The sequence below is a fragment of the Alosa pseudoharengus genome, unplaced genomic scaffold (genome assembly GCF_046254945.1).
Source record: "Alosa pseudoharengus isolate Yale_2024_CS ecotype anadromous, Long Island Sound unplaced genomic scaffold, YU_APseudo_1.1 YU_APseudo_1.1_scf_8, whole genome shotgun sequence".
NCBI classification, from domain to species: domain Eukaryota; kingdom Metazoa; phylum Chordata; class Actinopteri; order Clupeiformes; family Clupeidae; genus Alosa; species Alosa pseudoharengus.
The window spans coordinates 9,103,073-9,120,933 of record NW_027468870.1 but is presented as its reverse complement, the minus strand read 5'-3'; the positions used below and the strand labels follow the sequence as shown (position 1 = coordinate 9,120,933).

General features: G+C 40.4%; 2 protein-coding genes across 2 annotated transcripts; both read left to right on the top strand.

The window, feature by feature from the left end:
* Positions 1 to 406: 406 nt before the first annotated feature.
* Positions 407 to 6,527, top strand: hnrnph1l (heterogeneous nuclear ribonucleoprotein H1, like). Its single transcript, XM_076274016.1, has 11 exons — positions 407 to 496; positions 1,633 to 1,737; positions 1,848 to 2,003; positions 2,131 to 2,274; positions 2,775 to 2,913; positions 3,794 to 3,981; positions 4,479 to 4,582; positions 4,717 to 4,852; positions 5,304 to 5,387; positions 5,472 to 5,570; positions 5,857 to 6,527. Exons 2-11 carry the CDS (start codon positions 1,656 to 1,658, stop codon positions 5,943 to 5,945), a joined length of 1,221 nt encoding a protein of 406 aa, XP_076130131.1. The 5' UTR covers positions 407 to 496; positions 1,633 to 1,655; the 3' UTR covers positions 5,946 to 6,527.
* Positions 6,528 to 14,268: 7,741 nt separating this feature from the next.
* hbegfb (heparin-binding EGF-like growth factor b) lies at positions 14,269 to 16,458 on the top strand. The gene is made up of 6 exons (XM_076273834.1): positions 14,269 to 14,470; positions 14,605 to 14,751; positions 14,966 to 15,092; positions 15,204 to 15,356; positions 15,461 to 15,542; positions 15,664 to 16,458. The coding sequence occupies exons 1-5, from the start codon at positions 14,431 to 14,433 to the stop codon at positions 15,525 to 15,527; spliced, it is 534 nt and encodes a 177-aa protein (XP_076129949.1). The 5' UTR covers positions 14,269 to 14,430; the 3' UTR covers positions 15,528 to 15,542; positions 15,664 to 16,458.
* Positions 16,459 to 17,861: the final 1,403 nt, after the last annotated feature.

Below are 17,861 nucleotides of genomic sequence, written 5' to 3'. Positions count from 1 at the left end.
CTCTCTTCTACACATAGGCTACACAGCTTCACTCTCTCTCACCCACCCACACAGACAGACTCATACATACTTACATAGAGTATATTCACACACAGACCCCAAACCCCTACACTCTCTCTCTCTCTCTCTCTCACACACACACACACACACAGACACACACACCATTCATAATTGTAATACTTTCAAAGGTTTTTACTACTGTTTTTTTATTGTCATCTATGGCAATATCATGTATAAAAACCATAGATAAAAACTCATGTATTTGAGTATGCCTCAGCGTCCCATTATTACATAAGCGCTCTCGGAGGAGGGGCGGGAGTGTTGAGCTCTGGACTGGGGTCTGATTTGTCAGTTGCTAGGACCTAGGGGGAACAAAGGGAAGCGCCTAAAGATATTTTCACCGGGTAGCGCACGCGCGGCGCAGTCTTGGTTCAGATTGGAGTGTGCATCATTGAGCAGTGACGCTTCGAAGAATTTGATTACGATTTATCCAAAGGTAATATTATCCTATCTAGTTCTCTTGTGGACACATGGCATGAAGACTTTTTCCTTTGACAAGGTTGTAATAATCATGTTTGGGGCTTTTTATTTCAAGCATATTGCATATTCATGTAGTAGGCGCGCTTAGTCTTTCATTGTGGTTTATCAAATTCGTTAGCGATAGCGAGGATGGCTAACGTTAACCCAAATGTGCAGGCCGGGGGCCATTGTCTGCCGACATACAAATTTAGCGGCAAAGTAGTAAACCACTTAGCTAAGGTTATTTGTCCCTATCTGTTTGTTGAACGTTAGCAGCTACGTGTATAACGTAAATATCTAAAGATGTCAGACTTTGTTTTTTCTGAATATGTCTCGCAAGTAAGACTTTGTTCTTTTTTGTATTGAATGTTGCCAGCTTAGCTAGCTAACATTTGTCACATGCTTAGGTATCGCTAGCTGCTAGCTAGCTCAAAGCTGCCATAGCCAGAGCTAACCTAGCATTAGCAACTCAAAAAGAGCGTGTGAATGCTATCGACATTCAACAGTTTCAGGTAAATGGAAATGGCTAACGTTAGACATATTCTACTTGTAAAACGTTTTGTCTCGTCTTAAAGACCTCCGTATCAATAAAATCTAACAGGTTCGTCTACAAGTAACGGAAAACACGTTTAGTGTTTTTATTGTTAGCCAACCTATCTGTAATTCGCTAGCATGTTTCCTCAGTAACTTAATGTTAGCTAACCTGAGTTAACGTTACTTGTAGCCATGTGTTTATTGTATCCTTTCCTACCTAAGATCAGTTGAATTGAAGGAAATACATGTATTTTGAAAATAACTCTAACGTTATCTTATTTAGTCGTGTAAGTTGCCTTAACGGTAATTCTGAATTACTTTGACAATGTGTAGAAGGAATGTTAACGTTAGGGTCAGAGAGTACCGGCGTTGACGTTATCCTGTAGCACTAGATTTTCTTTGTTAAACGATATTGAATGAAAATGAGCTAAGAAGTATCATTATTTAAGCAGAGGTTATTCCGCTATCGTAATGTGATAACGGATATATGGCTTTTAGTGAACACCAGTTGGCATGTTATTGATAAGACTTAACTGATTATGTTTTCTTTCTAATTTTGTAATATGCATTCAAATTTAGATTTGACCTGACACTTATCAGACATGGCTGATGAAGGATTTGTTGTGCGGGTGCGAGGATTGCCGTGGTCCACATCAGTGGACGAAGTTTCCAGGTTTTTCTCAGGTAACGTTACCGGTATTGTATTAACATGTTAGAAATAATGGTGGTGTTACTAAGTTGTGTTAGATTGTCCATCAGGAAAGATCCTGAGCTGTAACATGCTTTTAATACAGATAGTAAAGTTGCGAACAATGGCACAGCAATCCACTTCACCTACACCAGAGAAGGCCGGCCTAGTGGAGAGGCTTTTGTGGAACTGGAATCAGAGGATGACTTGAAGATTGCCCTCAAAAAAGACAGGGAATCCATGGGACACAGATATGTGGAGGGTAAGAAGCAGACATATTGTTTTGTCCATCAGTTGGATACTTGGTGGCTCAATATCAATGCAGTCCTTTATTTGGAAACATGTTTTGGAGATGTATGGACATGTCAGTAATATGTGTTGTTTCACAGTGTTTAAATCAAACAACGTTGAGATGGACTGGGTCATGAAGCATACTGGGCCTAGCTGTCCAGAGACTGATGGGGATGGGCTTGTGCGGTTGCGTGGTCTGCCCTTTGGGTGCAGCAAAGAGGAGATTGTCCAGTTCTTCTCAGGTATTATTAAGCCTCTTCTCAAAGTTCTGCCATACTTGGATATGTTAACTGTCAAAAAAAAAACGACATACAAAAGGAAATTAACCATCTTTAGATGTTTTTTTTATTCTCCTCCACTGTATGTCTTAAATCTGGATGTGTGGATCTCTTTCATAATATTGAGAATATTGAATGAGATACTCTGGTCCTTAAACACAACTCTCCGTACACCAAAAACAGCCTCTTAAGTTTTCTTTTCTGCTGTAAGGTATTTTTGTTCCTTAGGTTAACATTCATTATCTTTGCAAAGCCTTTCTCCATCATCAAAATGACTTATAACAATGCAAAGACTGTCACCAAATATTGGTGAGCATAATTACTGCTTTTTCATATGGAAAGGCATTTGAGTGTAACCTTTTTGTTTAATTTATTTGTTGATTTGAAGGAGATTAAGTGAGCACTGTGAATGGGCATGTGATTTAATGTGTCCCCTACTGGGGTTATCTGTCCTTGGGTTGAAGGGTTGGAAATCGTGCCAAATGGGATAACATTGCCGGTGGACTTCCAGGGGAGGAGTACGGGGGAGGCCTTCGTGCAGTTTGCATCACAGGATATAGCTGAAAAGGCTCTAAAGAAACACAAGGAAAGAATAGGGCACAGGTGGGGATGGATGGTTGGCTGGTGAAGCTGCTTCTCTAATGGAATTTAACTGTCATGAGAAAAACGCCACTGTGGTAACATCATATTACATGAATCTGCACATGCTACATCGACATCACTCACACAGCACCCTTAAAGGACCTGTAAAGAATGTTTCTGGACACTAATGTGTATAAGTGAATGCACTTGGCTGCAGTTCTGAATGGATGGGGAAATGGAGTGGTGTAAATTATTCTGCATATGTAAATGTATGACCCCATCACAGGTATGTCAGTATTACATTATAGTGGCCAATTTTTGAATCTGGACTTCAGCTTTATTAAGATGGCCTTAACATTGTCTTCCAAAATGATTTCTTGAAAGTACTTGCAAAGTGAGGAAAAGTGACACTTACCTCCTGAACCCTCCTGAGTGTTTTTTTTGGTGCTAGTTGCATTAAATTTCTAAGGGCCAGCCTCCCTGTGCACTTGGATTCACAGGGAAATGTCTGATTGTGCAATTTGACTTTTCTATTGAGTGATATTGGACACTTGAAAGTCAGTTTTGATGGTATGCTTCTTGTTTTTGAACCGCAATGTGTAAGTTGGAAACGCGCAAACTCCCTGGGAGGGCGGCAGGGCTCTTTCCTTAGTTAAAAGATGGCTACTGCATATGAAAATGGCTAATAAAGCACAATCAATGCATTGATTTACTCCTTAGCAGACTGCAAACAGACCTTCATGCCACATTGGTTCAGAGCTGTGTAAAATATGTCTGGTCCCTAATAACAATGCCAGGATTATTCCAAGTCTTTGTCTTTGTACATGATTGCTTCTGATGTGACTTCCTCTGAGTTTTTGGGTGATACCATTAGGCCTAATCTTTGTCCTTGTGCACATAGGTATATTGAAATCTTCAAGAGTAGTCGTGCTGAGGTGCGAACACATTACGAGCCTCCACGCAAAACCATGGGCATGCAGAGACCCAGCCCATATGACCGGCCCAGCGGCGGGGGAGGAGGCCGAGGCTACAACGGCATGAGCCGAGGCGGCTCGTTTGACAGGATGCGGCGTGGAGGCTATGGTGGAGGTGAGACCTTTCTCCTATTACCAGTTATGCATTTCTGACTAGGTACTTTGTTGTGACATTTTGGGTGGAAATATAACAAGGGGTGATGGTGGGAGAGGGCTTAGCGATCTGGGCTTCCAAATGGAAGACCAGAGAGTTATGAGTTAAGACAAAACTGTCCCAGTATTTATATCCATCCAAGTTCCTCTGGATAATGGCAACTGCTAAATGACTAAATTACATTTGTTTTTATTCTTTATGTTGCGTGAGTGTACTTTGAGAGCAAAGATTAAGTATATAGTATATATACTCTTTACCATAGTCTTTATACTCTAACCATAGTCAAATTCCTTGTTTATGCAAACCTGGCCAATAAAGCTGATTCTGATATAATGTACCAACAAACTTGTAGGTTGTTAGCACTCTGGCCATATTGCTTATTTCAAGTAAGTATTTCAGGGTTTTGAAATGACCATTAGGATTTTTTATAACTTAACATCTCCTATTATTCTTCACAGATGGACGTTACAGTGATGGCGGCTCAAATTTCCACAGCACAACAGGTCATTGTGTGCATATGAGGGGACTACCTTATCGCGCCTCAGAAAATGACATCTATAGTGTAAGTAACTTTGCAACTTTGTAGCAAGCGGTACAAGATCAGCTAATTAACCAATGATCTACATCTGCTATCAGTAGAGCATTGAAAAGCCTCCTTGACAATATTTTAATGAATATTTTTCCTCACGTCTGTAGTTCTTCTCTCCACTGAACCCGGTGCGCGTGCACATTGAAGTTGGGCCTGATGGCAGGGTGACTGGGGAGGCAGATGTGGAGTTTGCGACGCATGAGGATGCAGTGGCAGCCATGTCGAAGGACAAGGCCAGCATGCGTAAGTGTGTCTGACAAGACTCTTTGCTTCTGTGTCACCCATTCATAGACCTGATGTTCGCCTACAAAAAAGCTGCCATCTTTGAGATCTGGTATTTTGTGATTTTTTCCTATGGGGATTTTGAATTATCGCACCTGTTAAACTCTCGCGGGGACAAAGAAGTCTGAAATGCAGACGTTTTGCTCAACACACTTTTGTCCTCTGCCTTCGAGTGGGTACTGTGATCTTCGGTACATTAAGACGGCAAACTTAGATTTTTGCTACCCCAGAGCTAACTTGCCATAGGTAGTTAACACCCAGATCTCCTTATATGGGCAAAGATGGTCGTTTTGGTTCTTTTTGTAGGTGAACTTCAGAGGTCTATTGCCTGCTCCTTATATATGAAATAAATTGATGGTAGGTCGGCTCCCTTGCCTCTGATTTCACATGCTTTCACATGGTTTTTTTCCAGAGCACCGTTATATTGAGCTGTTCCTAAACTCAACAGCAGGGGGCAACAGTGGAGGCTATAGCAGCCAGATGATGGGAGGAATGGGTAAGCATTGAAAGTAGGACTTTTGGGAAGGGGGTAGGGAGATGCATAGTCTGAAATCGCTAATACTATTTATTTGTGAAACAGGCAACCAGTCCTCTTATGGGCACAGTAGCCAACAGATGAACACAGGATACCAGGGAGGCTACAGTGGACAGTCAAGCATGGGAGGCTACAATGATTACAGTAAGTGTCAGATTTGTGTGTAGTGTAAAGGTGAACAATGATTGCACTGAAAAGGAATTTCATATCTAAGGCTTATCTTGTGTTTCATTACAACACATGCTGATTTAAATATAGACGCAATATCTGTGGTTTTGTGTGTGAGTGTCAAGGGTAGCTAAGAGCCTACTTGTCTTCTCTTGTAAATTATTTTTTTATTTTGATCGCTGCCTCAACTATTTTGCCAGTTTTTAAACCTTTTCCTTGTGTAGTCCTGGATCCAAAACAGTGTCTTTCTGTCTTCTGTTAGGTAACCAGAGCGGAATGAACAGCAGTTACTATGGAGGCAGCCGGGGATCGGTGGGCATGAATGGGATGGGTGCAGGTTGGGGGATGTGAGGGTTCAACAGATTCTAGCATGTTTAAGTGGGTTTTGTTCTTTTCATTTTCTTTTCTCTTTTTTTTTAGATACCATACAGACAACATCTGTAATGCCTGCAAGATAAAACAAGGCCAAGGTTTTATTTTTATCCCTCTGTTCTGTAACCTTGTTACTAGAATCAGCGCATCCATTTTATTTTGACTTGAAAAGTGAAGATAACAATGTGGGTTGCAAAAAATTGGTCCCGTCGGGCTTGAAGTTGCACAGTTTGTAACCAGTCCCAGCCAAGTGTGCTTTTTGTATATACGGTGATGACCGCTTGTGACAAGCTGCAAACATTTCTAGCTCTTCCTCTGATGAGGTCAAATGTTCTTTACCTTTGGATTTAATATCAACTTTTTATAATGTCAACAAGCATTGTTGGAATAGTTTTCTGTTTGTTTGTTTTTGTATTGAAACGGGGGAAAAAAACATTTTCTTCATGCAAATTTAATACATGTGATATGCATATTTTTTATTAATATTCTTAAGGATATTTCATTTCCTCCAACAATCTCTTGTTTGGTTGTCCACAGTAAATAAACTTCTTCAACAATGTTCTGCTTTTGTAAGTCTATGCCTACTGGCTCCAGATGGTTGTGGTGTTTGGATAGTGATTTGGATATTTGAGGATCTATACGGTACACCCAGTAAATATGATTATATTCTTTGAGGACCGCACACCTCCCAATGTTGCTACCAGAGGTGGACGAAGTACACCGTTCCTTTACTTAAGTGAAAGTATTAGATACACCTTGTCAAATATTACTCTCAAGTGAAAGATGGTAAGTCAAAACGAGAAAGATGGGGCATTAAAATGGAAACTGAAAGTAACTCCCCACTGCCCCATGGGCAGGCTCGGACTGGTAATCTACAACCGGGCATGGGCCGGTCCACATGTGGGCCGGTGAGCTCCGGGATTTAAAAAAAAAAAAGTTATTTAGCCTATTTGCGGCCCGTCATGTAGGCCTAGGCCCAGGGCCGGAGTGGGGCCACTTTTCAGCCCGGGAGTTTCAGGCCCAAGACCGGCCCACGTTTTCCATAGTGGTGGAAATTGGATAAATGAAGCAACATTTCAGCTCTTACTATCCTGTAGTTTTTATTAGTACCATGGTTCAACAAATGTGTAAAGGTTATATAATAATTCACTTCAACTGAGAAGTTAACAACAAATATTCCACTATTAAGTTAAAGGAACCATATGTAAGATTTTGGCCAAAACTGGTACTGCAATCACTTTCAAATGACTATAGAGCGGTGTATCCCCTCCTCCTCCCTCCTGACTCGAGGTTGCCAACCCGGATGCCAAAACACTACTGACTTTGTGATTAGTAGATAGGTAGAGGGTGGCGCATCAGGCCAAAACATGACATGACAAAACACAACATCAACATCAGTTGAGGGCTGCAACTTCACTTTTTAAATGACAATATCCTGGCCGGACTACTGTTGTCAGTGATATAAGTATTTTAAATTAACATGATTTCTTAATGTCTAGTGACATATCAGGGCCATTTTATGATTAATTGAAATACATTTCTTACATATGGTTCCTTTAACAAAAACAGACAGAAAGAAAGAAAGCCTTTGAAATGTAGCCTATCCCACGCTTCCACAAAGAGGCATATTGAACTAATGTTTAGGCTACATGTTTTTGCATGGGTAGGCTATATTGTTGTTTGGTGATTTAGCCTACTTCTTTACTACACCCTCTTCTAAGCAAACAAGGCATATAGGTTCATCATGTAGCATAAATATTTTGCTCTTTCACTAATTTCGGGCTCATCATTTTCAGTGGTCGACTGGTTGATCTGCTGCTCAGAGGCTACAATTTTTACCGCATAGGCCTACACAGATCGATCAAACTTCAGTTTTGTTATTAATATTTGCATACTGCAAAGTCTATGAATCGGATACAAAAGGCTAATATTTTAAGAAATGTAATATGTTGCTTGCAAATAGCTTGACAACGCTACAAACGTCCAATATTAGGCCAATAACTGCTAATAATCATTGCCTATAGGCTATCTCTCTTTACCAGTTGCCACTTTTGTCTGTAGGCCTAATCTAGCTTGGCACATTTAGCAGCATCTACCTGGCCGTTTCAGTCCCTCCTGGCCTCTTTCTACCATCCATCCTTCCTGACGCTTATGGCTACTGTAGGGCCGGCCCGGCTATCCGTATCTGAGAAAAGTTTTTGGAAAAGACGGGCTATATGGACCCAACCAACTCTTTTTGGGAGGGGAGAACTCCCTCACACGGTAGGCTACAACCCATGCAGAGGCAACGGTGCCATGCAATGAATGCGGAATGTGTAGCCTACTTTTTGAGAAGTTAGACTAACGTGACAAATGTCAATATTTTTTTCCTCGACCGGCCCAAAAGTGAAGCGGCCCACCGGGAATTCTCCCGATTCTCCCGATTACCCACCCCGGGCCTGCCTAGGCCTATCCTATAAATGCAGTTGCATCCATTTGGCTTGGGGGGTGACAGGTCAATCATTTTGGCCTCTTCATGACCGGTCCAGTGTGTTAAGATCGCACCCCCCTGCCCCACCCCTCAAGTGGATTTGTCCAAGCAGCGAGTGCATGGTAGCCTAGGCTGTATAAGTGCCCTCCGCTGGCTGGTGTTCACATTATCGCAGTTTAACCGTGAACAGCAATCAGAGGTCTAGTTTTATTCCATATATATATTGTTTTTATAGACGTTAGTTGCACGCGCTACCAAGAGCTTCCATTTACTGCACCATAGGCTACTGCGGGTCTGTCAACATAAAAAAAACCTACGGCTAGCCTACAATTTTCGCACAACTGGGTGGAAAAGTGTAGCACAGGTTAAAGAAAGCCCATTCATTTTTGGAGCTGATCCTACTCAAAAGAAACTTCAAAGTATTTCCCATATTAGGCCTAGCCTTTTAGCTCACAACGACAGTGAAAGTGAAACTTGGAAAGTGGTCTCTCCCCCGTGTTACATTTAGATGCACAATCAATCGCGAGTCGATGCAGGTAAAAATTAGGCTCAACTGGTAGGTAACGAAGGTAGCCTAATTTTGCAAAATGTGATGACTGCACACAAACTATGGCAAAAACGTTTAGTATAGCCTACACTTGTGGTGATAGCCTACAGTTAATGTAAATCGCGGACTATAACCAAAGTAAAGGAGAAGATTTGCACCAAATAAAGGCTGTGTTTTTGTTTCTACAACATGTTGGCACAAAACGTAATTTCTGTCAACTATGACGATGTCCATGTTCAGTAGCCTATATTTTTCATTTAGTCAAGCAGTGACATGTGGTTTAATGCATGGGGTAACATGACGTGAGACAGACAGAATATGAGCCTGTCTTTCCCTGAATCCTGTCCCTCTCCATTTCAAATCACTTTAAAAAAAAACCTGTTATTGTGATTAGGCTATAGGTCCAAATCTAAATGTTTGGGTTCAGTTTATGAAGTTTTGCTACAGCATAATACTGTGTGTTTGTTATTTATGGGGGGGGGGGGGGTCGTCGGTCCAGTGGAAAATTGCCAGGGCCGAATTTTGCTCCCAGTCCGACCCTGCCCATGGGTCTGCTTTAAGCTGCCTGTCCATAACTTGGCCTACTGTATGTTGTCCCAAATTGTCTCATTCTTTTTCCTATGGGCTGCATGTGATGAGCTTGAACAGGACTATGGGTCAATTTACACTGAACTTTAAGTTTAAGTACAGAAGTACTTGCTTTTAAAAATACTTATTTCTGCGGTACAAGTATTAGTCCAAGTATTGTGATGTAATGTTTATTTGGCTATTACCTATTTCAGGATCTTCTCCAACACACATCCTCGACATACTTACAGCACACTGCCCCCACCTACCCACACACACACAGTCACTGCTCCACTCCCTTGAAAAATTACAATCAGGTTTTAGATCAAATCATAGCACAGAAACGGCTCTAGTAAAAATAGTCAATGATCTCAGACTGGCTACTGACGCAAACAAAGTCTCAATCCTTATTCTTCTGGATTTGAGTGCGGCATTTGACACCATTGATCATAGCATCCTAATTCTATTCAATTCTAATCTTTTAATCGTACCCAAAGTGCTCCACAAGCAAAGTGGAGAAGCTGCTTTTATCCATTATGCCCCCAAACTATGGAACACCCTGCCTCTGTACATCAAGCAGGCGAGTTCAGTAAATATTTTTAAAAAAGATCTGAAAACATACCTGTACAGGAAAGCTTTTAGTTAACTCGTCTTATCCTGTAGACTACTTTTTCAGATTATTCTACATCTGCTGCTATTGGAGGGCGCAGCCAGCCAGAAGCAGATGGGCTCCCCCTATTAAGTCAGGTTCTGCTCAAGGTTTCTTCCTGGAATATGGGAGTTTTTCCTTGCCGGAGTTGCCATATGGCGTGCTTGTGGGGGGTAAGTCTTAAGGCTGCCAGTCTTATGACATGTCATTTTCTGTATTTTTGAGATGTTGCTGAGTGGATCATAAACGGCCCCAGCAATGAAGAAATGTGATTGATAATGACTGACTGACTATTATTTTGTTACATGCTTCAAATGTAAAGCACTTTGAGCTGCATTCTGTGTATGAAAGGTGCTATACAAATAAAGCTTATTATTATTATTATTATTATTATTATTATACTCCCCTCCCGCCCACACACACATCTTCACTGTCATCACTCACATACATCATACATACAGTACTCTGCTTGCAATAGTAAGTCCCTTCACCATACTTGCAGTACACTGCCCCCCTCTCCCCTACATACACAGCACATTATTCAATCAGGAAGCTTCTCAACACACATCCCCAACATACTTACAGCACACTGACCCCCCCAATACACAGCACATTGTCTCATGAGGAAGCTTCTCCAACACACATATTGCACACTGCCCTCTCCCCACATACACAGCACGCTATCCCATCTCCCTTGTCATCCCCCCAACACACACACCAAGACCCCTGGCAGTTGGGTTAGCCCCTTAAGCCGTGGATCTGCCCAAGGTTTCTTCTGGATCTGCCCAAGGGAGTTTTTCCTTGCCCCTGTTGCTCTTGGGTGCTCCTTGTTGGTGCCCCCCCCAATCCCAATCCTCCCCCACCTTTCTTATGCAGCCCTTGCCATTTAATCTACTAAACCCCTCTTCTACTGCACTTTTTACCCCCCCCCCCCCCCCATAAATGCACAAATAGGCTGACACCAGACATAATTTCACTGCATTTCTTACTTCCAGTAACTATATGTATGTGACAAACTTCCTTGTATCCTTGTACCTACATCCTTTGGTCGGTCATAGGGCTTCAACAGACCTTTAGTTCTTACATCCAACAAAAATATTTTACTTATGTTGTATAACTTGGCAACTGTTCAAATGGATGCAATAATATAATTTAAACAATTATTCATTCTCTTTCTCTAAATTTGAAACATTTACAAATACAAAACCAGATAACTCCATTATGAGTAGATTATTGTTTAAAGATGTAGCTATGTGGTGAATGTCAGGTGATTGTCTAATTTCATTCCAATTTTACAATGATCATGGAGGATAGTCTGGTTAACACCAGACCACTTCTCAAATGGCTAACAGGTTCGCCTTGGTTCTCCTACATGGAGGATGTTCTGATAAAGAATCTGTTGTCACCATCATTACCACAGCCAATTCATCCAAGTTCAAATTTAACTATTGGAAAAAAAATGAACTTCAACATTCACTTGATGGAAATACAACTATATATATATATGACTACAGTCAGTGGTGCAAAAAGTGGGTATGCGCTATATGCGGCGCATGGGGGCGCCAAAGCGATGGTAAAAATAATAATAATAAAAATAATAATATATTTGGTGTATTCTACATGTAGCTACTGTTGTACGTTTCTAAATCATTTCTGCATTTCCTCAATGTTAAATAACATTTTAGAGGACTAACAGGCTAGAGTAGGCGCCCTATCTCATAAGATTCTATCATATAATTTTACATAGAAGAGGGAGTGGGGGCGCCGTGAGCGCTGAGTGAGCAGGTACGAGTAGTGAGTTTTCGTCTATGGAAAAAGATGGATAAAGCAAAAAAGCTGTCGGGGGCTAAAATAGAAAAAGAAAGGGAAAATGAGATGGCATGTCAAGGGATGCGACAGTAGTTAAATAAGTGGATGGTGAAAAGCAACAGGTAGGATTTAAAGTGTGACGTCTGGGCCTGGAAGCACACGTTTCATGTTCACTTTAAATCCTACCTGTTGCTTTCATGTTCATGTTATTATAACATGAACATGATACGTGTGCTTCCAGGCACAGACGTCACACTTTAAATCCTACCTGTTGCTTTTCACCATCCACTTATTTAACTACTGTCGCTTGACATGCCATCTCATTTTCCCTTTCTTTTTCTATTTTAGCCCCCGACAGCTTTTTTGCTTTATCCATCTTTTTCCATAGACGAAAACTCACTACTCGTACCTGCTCACTCAGCGCTCACGGCGTGCTAAGCATATGCCGCTCTATGCGTGCTAAGCATATTGAAACAGCCTATATTCCATTCAGATAGCTAGGTGGCTACCATGCTCATACTGCACTTTTAATGGCAAACTGCAAACAGAAATGTCACACTAGCAACAACTCATTACATGATTCCATTTCCTAACAATGTAGACTCCTTGTAATAACTTAATATTGTGCTGTCAATGTGGCGCAAACAAAGGCTAGAGTTGAATCAGTCTTATCCTTTGTGAGCAACAGCTGGCAAAAGGACGTTATGAGAACCGTTTAGACTCTCTTAAAGTGACAATGCTACATCAAATCGGCAGAATTTCTTTAAAAATAATATGTAACAAGGGCGCGGGAAGGCCCCTGCTGGCAGGAGATAGATTTTTAAAATGTGTTATATATATTTTTAAATAATTACTAATTCGCTGTCTGCCATTATTTATATTTGTGTATGTGAAATGATGAGTCAAACAGCAAAAAAAGGTTATGGATTAGTTGGAATATAGGCTACTAAAAAGTAACAGTTATAGAGATCAACGTGAACGTGAGTCAGTTACTGTAGGCCTAAGAACCGTAGCTTGGTTTCAGCTATGTGATAGCCAGAGAATGTCTAATCTGTAAACGGGCTGGTGATAGCGATCAAGTGTGTAGGCTATAGGCCTACGATTGATATAGGCCTACATATTCTATGTGATTTACACGTTCAAAAAAGCATGGATAAGCTGAAAGAAACTTTAATTGTGTTGTACAGTTTTGCAAAATTAATAAATTATAGCTAGAGAAATCATTTCACAGTCGCTAAGATAGAAATTATTAGGACACATTCTTGCTGTGGAGACGACACACTTTAGGCTATTCAGGAATTATTTGCGAGATCATTGCAGCCTGATTATTAGCCTATATTTAAAGCCAAACATCTCTGGTGTCGTTTTGACAATCAGAAAAGTAATTTTCCTTAGCTATACTGAAATAGGCTAATGATGTCAAGTGCGCTTCTGGTTAGGGTGGGTGCAGTGGAGTCGGAGTGCTGTCGCGGAACATTGGAATTTGTGGCTGCCCAGTAGATAGATAGATAGATATACTTTATTGATCCCTAAAACTTCTCTCTATCACCCGCACACCGCATTAAAATGATGTATTTAGCAGTCAAAATCGGAAACATGTCCAGGAGGGGAGAAATCGTCGGACATCCATTATTTTTGTTATTCAGCACCCCTGGTCAAAAATAGGTTCCCGCGCGCCTGATATGTAATATCCTACATTATTGGCCTTTTGTCTTACTTGTTTTTACTTTTACTAGTTGTTTGTGTTTTTTTTTTTTTTTTTTTTTTTTGGGGGGGGGGGCGCCAATTTGTTGTTGCATACCCCTCAAAAAATGGGTAGCTGCGCGCCCCTGATTACAGTTGGTAAACTTAATGCTGATCTTTAATAGCCTAGCCTACTGTAAGAATGGCAAGCTGCTCGTGAAATTGCATTTCTTTGGTAGTGGACATAGTTTGCCTGTTTGCTTTCATCACTGAGGAATATGCGGAGTGTTTGCCCACAAGTTGGTTATCCTTGAGAAGTTGAAAACCTTGATTAGGTGAACTAACGTTTACCTAAAAATGTCTGGATGTGAACTGTAGGCTACAGGTATGTAAAAAATGACATCGTTAATCACTGCTTTACGAAAGCAGTGTTACACATCAATGTCCTAGGCTAATAGATTGCAGCTATGACAAAAGCTTATCAAATGTTATGTTTAATAGGGATATGTTTTTTGTCGTGTAGGCTACGTCAAACATACCTACCTGTCTGTCCTAATCAAATAATGCACTAGGCTAAGTGGGGTGTGGTGGTTATGATTCACTGGGAGGAAGCACTCAGCGGTATTTAACAGCAGCAGTCGCTCTAACACGGTTTGTGAAACGCCTGGCAACTTCGGAGTCAAGACTTCTCTGACTAGCCTTATCAAACAGTTCCGTTTCTGACGACAAAAACTTTGAGATGGGACCAGAATTTGGAAACGGTTTCTTCTGTATTTTCGGTAAGCTTCGTTTTCAACAACCGCAATACATTCAGTATCTCCTTAGCCTACTTAAAATACATTGTTTTAGATGAAGAAAGAGGCTATGTTTATTGTGCCTGTTCGTTTTACTTATGTTCATGTGCTTCATGAAGTGTTTTTCAGGCTGTGCAGTTGCGCATCCATAGATTTAAACAAAGTTGAGACACCCAGAATGGTTGGCACATCCAGCTTTGAAAGTGACAGATGGACTACACTTGAAGTTGAAACGTACAGTTCGGGAGGTTATGAGACCGTCAATGGTAGGCTATAAAGTTCTCGCAACAGAGTTTACTGCAGAGCGCCTAACCTTTAGACTTTTTTTACAGCTTGACATAGCCTTCATGTAACCAAATTGCTGTGTTGCTCAAACATTGCCGGTTTAACATCATAAAAGCAAGGAGTGAATGTAGTAAATGTGTAAAACAAAGTAAGGTGTTATATGTGTAAATAAATGTGTTGTATTATCAACTTCAGATCAAACAACTCATAATGTAGAAATGAGTACTAAGGATCAAAGTAATCCCTGTCTGGGTAGTCATCAAGATTTCTGCATCCACGGGAACTGTCAGTACCACAGAGAACAGAATACTACATCCTGCATGTGAGTTCCATGTTTCCTTTTCATTTATATTTTTCTTATTCACCAGTAGGCTATTACATTTAACATCACATTAATAACAGATTGTGTTTAAGGATGCATTGTGGTTTTCAGATGTCTTCCTGGTTTCTCTGGAGAGAGATGTCACATGTTTAGTCTGGCGAGCAAATGCAAAGAGGGTTATGACCTGACGACAGTCCTACCTGTTGTAGCAGTGGTCCTCATCGTCTTATGTCTGACTATCTTCAGCCTCTTTGTGGTTGTCAGGTTTGTATACCAGTAGCCTACCACTTGTTATATTAATATTTTAGATAATGTTACGTCTACACTGATATGTAGCTCACAAAGTCTACCTAAACTTTACTTTTCAGACATCAAAAGAAACACAAGCATGATTCAGAATGTGAAGAAAAAATTAATCTTGAAGTGACCCCATGAACTGTGAAACGATAGGTAAGTGTCACTGTGAAAGTAATATGAAACAGTGATGCATCATTATCAGTATTCAAGTAGGCTATGGGTGATATTTTGCAGTGACTAATTGTATTGTTGATTATCTTAATAACTTCATCAGGTGAAAGGAGAAAGTCTACCTCAGAGTAAAGATTGGTCAGACAAGGTGTGGCCTGGGACTCTGCTCTTGACTCTGCTCTTGAAGTCATAAATAGGAAGATGACGCTGGAGAGAGATTCTCGAATGCTGATGACAATCCAGGAACATTGTCTCTCATGGGCAGAAATGTCCCCCAGCTGTGGTGTTGGAAAGACTTCCATCTTCCCTTATGGAGGTCAAGACCATTTCAACCCCACTTATCACCCTTTTTGGATACTAAGTGGACATACAAAAACAATGCATTTGTACCAGGAAGATGGCAACAACATCAACAACAAAATAGACCAAAGTTAGATGGATGGATTGAATAGGCCTAGTTTTTATGTACTGTTGAGTTGAGATCATTGTTAAGCAGCATTTTTTAATAGCAGCTTCAGTTATTTATTTCTATATTTAAGTAGCCTATTTATTTAGTATTTATTTTGATGTTTCTCATGATGTATTTATTCAGGCATTCAAATTGTGATGTCATTTCAATGTCATTTTAACTTCCCATTGTTCAACTTTCAATAACATTTAAGACATAATTTATCATCATCAACACATCAGCATGAATAAGAGAACTGTTTATTAAAATGGTTACATGTGAAAAAATGGCATACACGTTCTGATTCTCACAATATGCCCACTTTAGTGGTCCCGCACTTCCACAGTCCAGTTTGCCCACATGACCAAGCTCAAGAAAATGAAATGTGAAGTTGATTTTGTGAATTAAATACAGGATAATAATATGGGATTAAATACATTTCATACCTAACTACAAGAGCCTGATTATTTTCTCACAGTCTCACTGTAGAAAACCCGTAACCCAATTACATGCCCGCAGGTATGCTTGCTTTAAAAATAGGATGATGGGGAAAACATCATTCCAGCTAAGCATTCAATAATGAATACTGAATAGGCCTATTATATTATAATATATGATAATTATTAATGTGCAGTAAGCAGAATTTAGACATGGCTGCATGTGACATTTCTACAGACCAGAATGACATAAGTCTAACAGCTGTTTTGATTTAAGGCTATATTATTGTTAAGCTTATTGAATAACTTCCCGATACTGAAGTGAAACGATGCATCATCGTTTGAAATGTGCAACCGTAGGTAGGCTATATCCTATAGGCCTAATAAGTGACATCACACTCTGTTTGCCCCTCGTAGCTTTGATGTAAGGCTAGCCTATATATTTAACCAGAGCCGGACAGTAACGGAGTACATTTACTTGAGTACAGTACTTGAGTACAATTTTGAGGGATCTGTACTTTACTCGAGTATCATTTTTGGGCAGTACTCATGACTACTCAAGTACATTTGAGAGGCAAATATTGTACTCTTTACTCCACTACATTTCTATCCATAACCGTGAGTACCCGTTACTTCTTCTAAAAAAAAAAGGAAAAAAGAAAAATCTCGGAAATCCTCAATTTGTTGTTTCCCTCTCAAACGTGATTGGATTGTGCAGGCGCCACTGATTGGGACAGCCTATCAGCAATCACCTTCAGCTTTCCGCCAAAGTCAACTCCATAGACCTCTCCAGAATAAGTCCAGCCTCCGTATCCATCCAACTTCCTGGCGGCGATTGTCTATGGGAAATAACATGGCGTTTCGAAATATCATACCGGTAAAACATCTGTAGGTAGCGAAGTAGAAAAAGCTGGTGGGCAGATTGGCCTACACACTTCTGCCATCTAGTTTCCACTGGATTTTTTGATTGTCGGTGCCGTTTAAGTAGTATACTATAGACTATACTACTTAAACGGCACCGAAAATCTAAAAATCCAGTGGAAACTACATGGCAGAAGTGTGTAGGCCAATCTGCCCAGCAGCTTTTTCTACTTTGTCACCTACAGAGTTTGACAGGTACGATCTTTCAAAACGCCATGTTATTTCCCATAGACATTTGACGACCGAAGGTTGGATGGATACGGAAGTTAGGAGGCGGGACTTATTCTGGAGAGGTCTATGGTCAGATTTAGATAAGAGACGAAACCATCTACGAAACAATGGATGAAGACGCAGCAGCATTTTTGAGGGGTATGCAACAACAAATTGGCGCCCCCCCCCCAAAAAAAAAAAAAAAAAAAAACACAAACAACTAGTAAAAGTAAAACAAAAGGCCAATAATGTATTACATATTATTCTTTTTTAATTATTATTGTT

Excerpts from the sequence above, each read along its gene's own strand:
- hbegfb (XM_076273834.1), top strand. The coding sequence starts at position 14,431 with ATGGGACCAGAATTTGGAAACGGTTTCTTCTGTATTTTCG. Across the intron at positions 15,093-15,203 it reads CAGAATACTACATCCTGCAT|ATGTCTTCCTGGTTTCTCTG; the intron begins GTGAGTTCCATG and ends TGTGGTTTTCAG. Across the intron at positions 15,357-15,460 it reads AGCCTCTTTGTGGTTGTCAG|ACATCAAAAGAAACACAAGC; the intron begins GTTTGTATACCA and ends TTTACTTTTCAG.
- hnrnph1l (XM_076274016.1), top strand. The coding sequence starts at position 1,656 with ATGGCTGATGAAGGATTTGTTGTGCGGGTGCGAGGATTGCCGTGGTCC. Across the intron at positions 2,275-2,774 it reads GATTGTCCAGTTCTTCTCAG|GGTTGGAAATCGTGCCAAAT; the intron begins GTATTATTAAGC and ends CTTGGGTTGAAG. Across the intron at positions 4,853-5,303 it reads GAAGGACAAGGCCAGCATGC|AGCACCGTTATATTGAGCTG; the intron begins GTAAGTGTGTCT and ends GTTTTTTTCCAG.